The sequence below is a fragment of the Carcharhinus amblyrhynchos genome, chromosome 2, assembly GCF_965287045.1.
Source record: "Carcharhinus amblyrhynchos chromosome 2, sCarAmb.v2.hapA, whole genome shotgun sequence".
In the NCBI taxonomy this organism is placed as follows: domain Eukaryota; kingdom Metazoa; phylum Chordata; class Chondrichthyes; order Carcharhiniformes; family Carcharhinidae; genus Carcharhinus; species Carcharhinus amblyrhynchos.
Window position 1 is genome coordinate 97316632 of NC_137325.1, and position 9098 is coordinate 97325729.

A 9098-nucleotide genomic window follows, 5' to 3' on the forward strand; every position below is an offset into this window, starting at 1 on the left:
GATGGTAGCGGTAGTGTAATTTTTGAGTCAAGCCATCTGGGGCGGAAACCATGACAGAACCGTTAGTGTAACCTGAGGGGTTAAACGCTAAGACCAGCAGATGATGAAACACGCAGAAAAAGAAGAAAAAAACATGAGACTGGCAGGCGCTCGGGGTCTTCAGCATAGCCTAAAAGAGATTTACACCATATAAAATAAATGGGTAAGCAATTTACGGGACAATGAAAAAGAGTTAGCTGAATTGATGAGAGGTAAAACGATTTAAGCCTTAAAAGGGGTGATTGGATTAGAGTTAATGGGATGTCAACAAGGGAGGAGATCACTCAGTAAAGAGATTAAGGAGTGGTACCCAATAAAGAAAGGAGGGCTGTCCTATTGTTATCTAGGAAAAATGTATATAAACTAAGATTGTGTAAAGCAAGGTGTGTGTACCCACGGGACGGCACCCTTTCTTGCAAGATCGAATAAACCGACAGTTAGCTGAACTCATCCGTGTATTTGATTCAAGGGGGGGAATCATAAAGTGAGTATCTGACCGTTTCTCACATCATTGCCTTAAATTAAGAGCAACTCCAACAGCATGATCTCTAATAGTTGTTCTAATGCAGCAATTGACAGGTGGAGAAGGTACTCACGAAGGCATACGGCATGCTTGCCTTCTTCAGTTGGGGCATTGAGTTTAAAAATTGGTGAGTCATGTTGCAGCTTTATAGAACCTTAGGGAAGCCGCACTTCGAATATAATGTTCAATTTTGGTCGCCACCCTACCAGAAGGATGTGGAGGCTTTGGAGAGGATACGGAAAAGATTTACCAGGATGTTGCCTGGTATGGAGGGCATTAGCTATGAGGAGAGATTGGAGAAACTTGGTTTGTTCTCACTGGAACAATGGAGGTTGAGGACCGACCTGATAGAAGTCTACAAGATTATGAGGGGCATGGACAGAGTGGATAGTCAGAAGCTTTTTCCTAGGGTGGAAAAGTCAATTACTAGGGGGCACAGGTTTAAGGCGCGAGGGACAAGGTTTAACGGAGATGTACAGACAGGCTTTTTACACAGAGGGTGGTGGGTGCCTGGAACTCTTTGCCGGGGTAGGTCGTGGAAGCACAAAGACAAAGGCACAATTGCAAGATAATGGTTGCAATGCAAGTCTTATCAGGTAGTCAAGTTTCTACAGGTACAGACAGTGCAAGTGGAGAGAGAGATAATCACAGGTTAAAGAGGTGTGAATTGTCTCAAGCCAGGACAGTTGGTAAGATTTTGCAAGCCCAGGCCAAACAGTAGGGGTTACATGTCGTATGACATGAACCCAAGATCCCAGATGATCCCAGCTGATGACACCAAGATTGGTGGAACGGCAAATTGTGCGGAGGGTGTGGAGAGTCTGCAGAAGGATCTAGATAGGCTGGGCGAATGGGCCAGGAAATGGCAAATGGAATTTAATGTTGGCAAGTGCGAGGTGGTCCACTTTGGTAGGAATAATGGTAGGAAGGACTATTACTTATGTGGCGAAAAACTGCAGCAGGCGACGGTGCAGAGGGACCTCGGGGTCCTTGTGCATGAGTCGCAAAAACCCAGCTTGCAGGTGCAGCAGGTGGTCAGGAAGGCGAATGGGATGCTGGCTTTCATAGCGAGAGGGATTGAATATAAAAGTAGGGAGGTCTTGCTGCGGCTGTATAGGGCATTGGTGAGGCCGCAGCTGGAGTACTGTGTGCAGTTTTGGGCGCCATACTTGCGCAAGGATATTTTGGCCTTGGAGGGAGTGCAGAGGAGGTTTACTAGGCTGATGCCGGAGTTGAGGGGGTTGAGCTATGAGGAGAGGCTGAATAAATTAGGCTTGTACTCGTTAGAGTTTAGAAGAATGAGGGGAGATCTCATTGAGACGTATAAGATGATGAATGGGATGGATAGGATAGAGGTGGAGAGACTCTTCCCACTCAGAAAGGATAGTAGGACTAGGGGGCACAGCCTCAAGATAAACGGGGGGCAGTTTAGAACGGAGTTGAGGAGGAACTTCTTCACTCAAAGGGTGGTGAATCTCTGGAATTCTCTGCCCATTGAAGTGGTGGAGGCTACCTCGCTAAATATTTTTAAGACGCGGGTTGATGGGTTTTTGATAAGAGAGGGGATTAAGGGTTATGGGGAGAGGGCGGGAATGTGGAACTGAGCCACGACAGATCAGCCATGATCTTATTGAATGGCGGGGCAGGCTCGAAGGGCTGGATGGCCTACTCCTTCTCCTATTTCTTATGTTCTTATGTTCTTAGATGCCTGCAGTATGAGGATGGCCTCTGAGAGAGCATAAGTATGTATTATGGACAAGATATGTTGAAGAACACATGAAGAAAGGAACTAGAAATAAGAGGGAAATAAGTGGGTTGAAAGGTAGGACAGTATGAACTCGTTGAATAATACTGGCTTGGTGAACACAGGGAAGAGGCGTGCACAGCAGAGACAGCAGAATGGATGGCTTCAATCTTACTGTTAAAATGTCTTTGAACACCTTGCATTTGTTGTTGACAGTGAGGATGTTACTGGAGATGGTTGGTACAAGGGCAAAAAAGACAAGAACTAAGATAAAAGTATGAGACACAAAGTGGAACAGCGCACTGCCCTTCTAGGACTGAGCCCTCAATTTCACACATACACATCTGTGCATCAAAGACAAACTTAAGCCTTATAAAAAGTGGGGGGGAAAATAGATAGTGGACTGAAACTGTAAAATCCCACGCAAGATCAATGGATCTTTCATTGGTCTGCCCCTCACCCGCTCTGATTCCCGTGGAGGGGTTTAAAATTTGTACCTCAGGGTATGTTTATACTCCTTTTACCAGCTAAAACAGCACTAGCTGATGGTTAGAAGTTGGTCAGACTCCAGACATGAAAGTAGGGGAATAATAAAAAGTTCAACGTGCTCAACAGATCTGTGGGGAAGGAAAGAAATTAATCCTTTCAGGTCAATGACATTTCATCAATTCAGGCAAACTGCTTCTGGCAAATCAGTTCTTCTGATGGCAGCAAATTTAGAGGAGAGAGACAGTATCTGGAGAGAAAAAAACTATTGACAATATTGATTAACATGGAACTAGGATGGGAAGTTGGGTGGTCAGCAATTTCGTAGGACATACGAACATACAAAATAGGAGCAGAAATAAACAACTCAATTAATAAGAACATAAGAACATAAGAAATAGGAGCAGGAGTAGGCCATCTGGCCCTTCGAGCCTGCCCCGCCATTCAATAAGATCATGGCTGATCTGTTGTGGCTCAGTTCCACATTCCCGCCCTCTCCCCATAACCCCTAATCCCCTCTCTTATCAAAAACCCATCAACCCGCTTCTTAAAAATATTTAGCGAGGCAGCCTCCACCACTTCAATGGGCAGAGAATTCCAGAGATTCACCACCCTTTGAGTGAAGAAGTTCCTCCTCAACTCCGTTATAAACCGCCCCCCCTTTATCTTGAGGCTGTGCCCCCTAGTCCTACTGTCCTTTCTGAGCGGGAAGAGTCTCTCCACCTCTATCCTATCCATCCCATTCATCATCTTATACGTCTCAATGAGATCTCCCCTCATTCTTCTAAACTCTAACGAGTACAAGCCTAGTTTATTCAGCCTCTCCTCATAGCTCAACCCCCTCAACTCCGGTATCAGCCTAGTAAACCTCCTCTGCACTCCCTCCAAGGCCAAAATATCCTTGCGCAGGTGCGGCGCCCAAAACTGCACACAGTACCTTGAGCTTGCTCGCCCATTCAATCATATCATGGCTGATCTGTTTGTGTTGAGTTCCACATTCCCCATTGACCCTTGTTAACCTTTGATTCCCTAACCCAATAAGAATCTAACTATCTTTGCCTTAAAAATATTCAGTGATTCCACTTCTACTGCCTTCTGAGGCAGAGAGTTCCAAAGTTGCACAAACCGCTGAGAGAAAATTTTTTTAAATTCATTTGCAGGATGTGAGCGTCGTTGGCTAGGCCAGCATTTATTGCCCTGTTATTGAGTTCTTGAGTTGCCTTCTTGAGCTATTGCAGTCCCTGAGGTATAGGTACACCCACAGTGCTGTTAGGGAGGGAATACCAGGTTTTTGATCCAGTGGCAGTGAAGAAACTGTGATATGTTTTCACATCAGGATGGTGAGTGATTTGGAGGGGAATCTTCAGTTGATGGTGTTCCCGGTTATCTGATGTTCTTGTCCTTCTAGATGATAGTGATTATGGGTTTGAAAGGTGCTGCTTAAGAAACCTTGATTAGTTCCTGCAGTGCGTCTTGTAGATGGCACACATGGCTGTCACTGTTGGTGGTGGAGAGATTGAATGTTTGTGGATGGGGTAGCAATCAAGTGCGCTGCTCTGTCCTGGATGGTGTCAAGTTTCTTGAGTGTTGTTGGAACTGCACCCATCCAGGCAAGTGGAGAGTATTTCATTATACTCTCGACTTGTGCCTTGTAGATGGTGGACAGGCTTTGGGGAGTCGGGAGGTGAATTACTCACAACAGGATTTCTAACCTTAGACCTGCTTTGGTAGTATTTATATGGGTAACCCAGTTCCATTTCTGGTCAATGGTAACATCCAGGATATTAAAAGAGGGGGTTTCAGAATGGTAATGCCATTGAATGTTAAGGGGTAATATTTAGATCCTCTTTTGTAGCAGATGGTTATTGCCTGGTACTTCTATGACACAAATGTTACTTGCCACTTGTCAGCCCCAGCCTGGAATTTCCCAGGTCTTGCTGCATTTGGACACAGGCTGCTTCAGTATTTGACGAGTCACAGATAATACTGAACAATGTTCAATCATCAGTGAACATTCCCATTTCTGACCTTATGGCGAAAGGAAGGTTGTTGATGAAACGGCTGAAGATGATTGGGCCTTGGACACTACCCTGAGGGATTCCTGCAGTGATGTCCTAGAGCTGAGATGACTGAGCTCCAGTCACCACAAACACCTTTCTTTGTGCTAGATATAACTCCAACCAGGAGAGTGTTTTCCCACTGATTCCTATTGACTCCAGTTTTACTTGGGATCCTTGATGCCATACTCAGTCAAATGCTGTCCTGATGTCAAGAGCAGTCACTCTCACATCACCTCTGAATTCAGTTCTTTTATTGAAGTTTGAACCATGGCTGTGATGAGCTCAGGAGCTAAGTGACACCTTATCTCTGTCCAATAGGGGCAACACCTAATTTTAAAACAGTTCCTCCTAGGAATAACGTTGAGAGAACACTCATGGACAAGCTGAGTTTGAAGAAGTTGTGACAGGAGATAGGAGAGACACTAGAGAAAAATGTGAGTTCAGGGCTAGGGCAGGGGAAAATTTAGAGGAATATTTTTTCCAGGCGTCCTGCTGGAAGGAAGAAACATGACAGCGGCAAAGTAGTCCATAAACTGCTTAGAAAAGGTAGTGGAGGCAAGGGTGAGAGAAATGGGGATGAGCAGTAGAGGAAAGAAGCTATGGGCCATCTTTGCATTCAGGTTGATCTTGGAATAGTGAACAGCTTTAGTAAACAAGAGCAGGACTGAATAGTGCAGTATGTAACCAAGTCAGATCTGGCAATGCCGGCAAAACCGTTCCTCTGTCACGTTCTTTCCAGTCTGCATCCCTTAGATTTAAGGTGGAATGGTGAAGGCCATACTGGGGGAATGGCCAGAGTGCGAGGGAGAGTAATGGTTTTATTAGAGATAGTAGTAGTTTTATTAGAGTAATGGTATTATTAGAGAGAGTAATGGTATTATTAGAGAGAGTAATGATTTTATTAGAGAGAGTAATGATATTATTAGAGGCTAAGGCACTAAACGTGGAGGTGAGGGTGTGGTTGAACAAATCAGGAGCTACAAAATCATACACAATCATATAAAGTCACTATCTGTATATTCAATTCAAATATTAAATACTCAAAACCAAATGAAAATACTTCAAAGTTTTGATTTTTTTGGGTATAGGTTTGATAACAATATTTGCATTACCTGAAACCATACCCAATAATAAGAACATAAGAAATAGGAGCAGGAGTAGGCCATCTAGCCCTTCGAGCCTGCCCCGCCATTCAATAAGATCATGGCTGATCTGTCGCTGCTCAGTTCCACTTTCCCGCCCTCTCCCCATAACCCCTAATCCCCTCTCTTATCAAAAACCCATCAACCCGCGTCTTAAAAATATTTAGTGAGGCAGCCTCCACTACTTCAACGGGCAGAGAATTCCAGAGATTCACCACCCTTTGAGTGAAGAAATTCTTCCTCAACTCCGTTCTAAACCGCCCCCCCTTTATCTTGAGGCTGTGCCCCCTAGTCCTACTATCCTTTCTGAGCGGGAAGAGTCTCTCCACCTCTATCCTATCCATCCCATTCATCATCTTATACGTCTCAATGAGATCTCCCCTCATTCTTCTAAACTCTAACGAGTACAAGCCCAGTTTATTCAGCCTCTCCTCATAGCTCAAACCCCTCAACTCTGGCATCAGCCTAGTAAACCTCCTCTGCACTCCCTCCAAGGCCAAAATATCCTTGCGTAAGTGCGGTGCCCAAAACTGCACACAGTACTCCAGCTGTGGCCTCACCAATGCCCTATACAGCCGCAGCAAGACCTCCCTACTTTTATATTCAATCCCCCTCGCTATGAAGGCCAGCATCCCATTCACCTTCCTGACCACCTGCTGCACCTGCAAGCTGGGTTTTTGTGACTCATGCACAAGGACCCCGAGGTCCCTCTGCACCATCGCCTGCTTCAGTTTTTCGCCATGTAAGTAATAATCCTTCCTACCATTATTCCTACCAAAGTGGACCACCTCGCACTTGCCAACATTAAATTCCATTTGCCATTTCCTGGCCCATTCGCCCAGCCTATCTAGATCCTTCTGCAGACTCTCCACACTCTCCGCACAATTTGCTGTTCCACCAATCTTGGTGTCATCAGCAAATTTCGACACCCTACACTCGGTTCCCTCCTCCAGATCATCTATATAAATGGTAAATAGCTGAGGCCCCAGCACCGACCCCTGGGGCACTCCACTAGTCACCAACCGCCAATCCGAATAGCACCCGTTGACCCCCACTCTCTGCCTCCTATTTGACAACCAATCCTCTATCCACGCTAACACCCTACCCCCAACTCCATGTCCCCTGACCTTCTGCAATAACCTCTTGTGAGGTACCTTGTCAAACGCCTTCTGAAAATCAAGAAAGACCACATCCACCGGCTCTCCTCTATCCACTGCCCTAGACACATCCTCATAGAACTCCAGTAAATTTGTCAGACACGACTTCCCTTTAACAAAGATCATATCCCAAAAGCAGCAACATTTCCATTGTTACATCATTTAACACTTTGGTAATAATAGTTTATTAACAATAATAATAGATGTACTGAACTAGGCTGCAACTACCTAGCTTCAATTCTCTAATAAAATATAGCCATCTAACTTTGAAGTTTTTGGCAAATTTGTGTTATTATCTGCAAATGATATCCAAACTTATTGGCTGGAATTCTCCGACCTCACCCTTAGCTGGGATTCTCCAGTGCTGCTGTGAACAGTTTTCTCTGTTCTCGCTGACAATGGCAGCAGGGTGTGTGAAACCGGAGAATTCCAGCCATTATTTCCTGATTTTTAGTTGCAGCTTGTAATAATGGTATTGTGCTTGTAAGAAATAGGTGGAGGCTGTTGAAGCTCTGCCACCAACGTTTCCAAATCATTTTAATTTTTCTTCTTTTGCACCTTTGGTTTCATTCACATATTGATCCATTTAAAAATATAATCACTCACAGACCTCAGGAATTAAGAAACTTCCACTCATTTGGCGCAATTGTAATCTTTTTCTTACTGTGGCCTGTCCACAAACCAAGGAAGAAAGTCCTTCTTTAATCTTGCTGTACTATGTGAGACAAAGGCCCTCCTATAGTTTAAGTGCTAAACTGGAAGTAAGCATTCCACAAATGTTAATTATTAAGCCTTCTTTTCTTCTGTAGTTGCCATCGCCTGTGTATTATTTCCTACGGGTAGCTAGCTATCAGACAGTAATCGTGGTTTAAAATAACCAAGACCCTGAAACTGTGGCATGAGAAATTAATGTATGAGCACTTAATGCAGTTACCCTAAATTCCTGCTTTCATTCTTTTACCAAAAATATTAAACATTTATTTCAAACAGGTTCACTTCTTTACTAAACTGGTGGGGAAGAATTTCCAAAGCTGAAGTTACACCCCATTATGTTATCTATTCATGTCATAATTTCAGGCCAAAGAACGTAAAATTACTTGACTGAGACTTGGAGTAAAAGTAAATGTTTATTTAATATTATTTTTCAGCCTTGTGTTGAAGAGATGTGTGATCTTTAAAAACTCTTAACCTGAAGACCAAATATGGATTTTTTATTCTTTGCTCCTTTTCATATCATGTTCTCTCACTCTTATCTACTTGTGTTAGGGACATAAACTAATTATCTCCAGTAGGATTGTATAAACTTTGGAGTTTGCGAGATTAAAGCAGCATTATTAGCTAGGTCCGCAATGTGGATATTTCCAGGAACACCTTCATTGAGCCACATGTTTCCTTTTTGTATAAAAAAAACTGCAGTTACAGATTTATGCATCAACGTATTCCCTTTGTAAAAGTCATTTATTTCTGGAGGAACCAATGTAAAGGCTATGACTTATAGCAAAGAAGTTCTACTGTTTGACATCCTTGTAAAAAGGAAGCAGAAACTGTGCTTTGTGGTTTTGGCTTGTTAGGAAGAAAAACGTGCAGAATGATGGATTTGTTGCTCAGGAGGAACAACAGCAAAGTTCCCATGAGCATTTAACCTTAATATTATGAAGAAAGTAGACAGGGAAAACTATAGTGGAAAAGGTGGTTCCAGCACCATCTAAAATACACTCTTTTCTAGTCACCTATCCAGGAGCATAAGGAAGATATGAGAGGTTGAGAGGTTGAAAGCTATTCAGAGGGGAAAAAGACTGTTTGGAATTACAGAGGAAAATCAAGTTCTTAACCTTCTTTAAAGGTAAATATTCTGAGACATTTTTGGGCACTCTCTCATTTCGGGAGGTGAGTGAGGAATTGCAGAGGTGCCAGGGACCCAGGTTCAATTTCAGTCTCGGGTAACTG

The 9098-nt window shown here is 43.6% G+C and overlaps 1 protein-coding gene across 1 annotated transcript in view; it reads right to left on the reverse strand.

Moving 5' to 3' along the window:
* The window catches only part of ankrd28b (ankyrin repeat domain 28b), a 230108-nt gene extending 222252 nt beyond the window's left edge, over positions 1–7856 (reverse strand). Inside the window, exon 1 of the mRNA XM_080209614.1 lies at positions 7762–7856. Within this exon, the coding sequence (XP_080065740.1) occupies positions 7762–7788 (27 nt within the window). The 5' untranslated portion in view covers positions 7789–7856. The remainder of the gene's footprint in view (positions 1–7761) is intronic.
* Positions 7857–9098: the final 1242 nt, after the last annotated feature.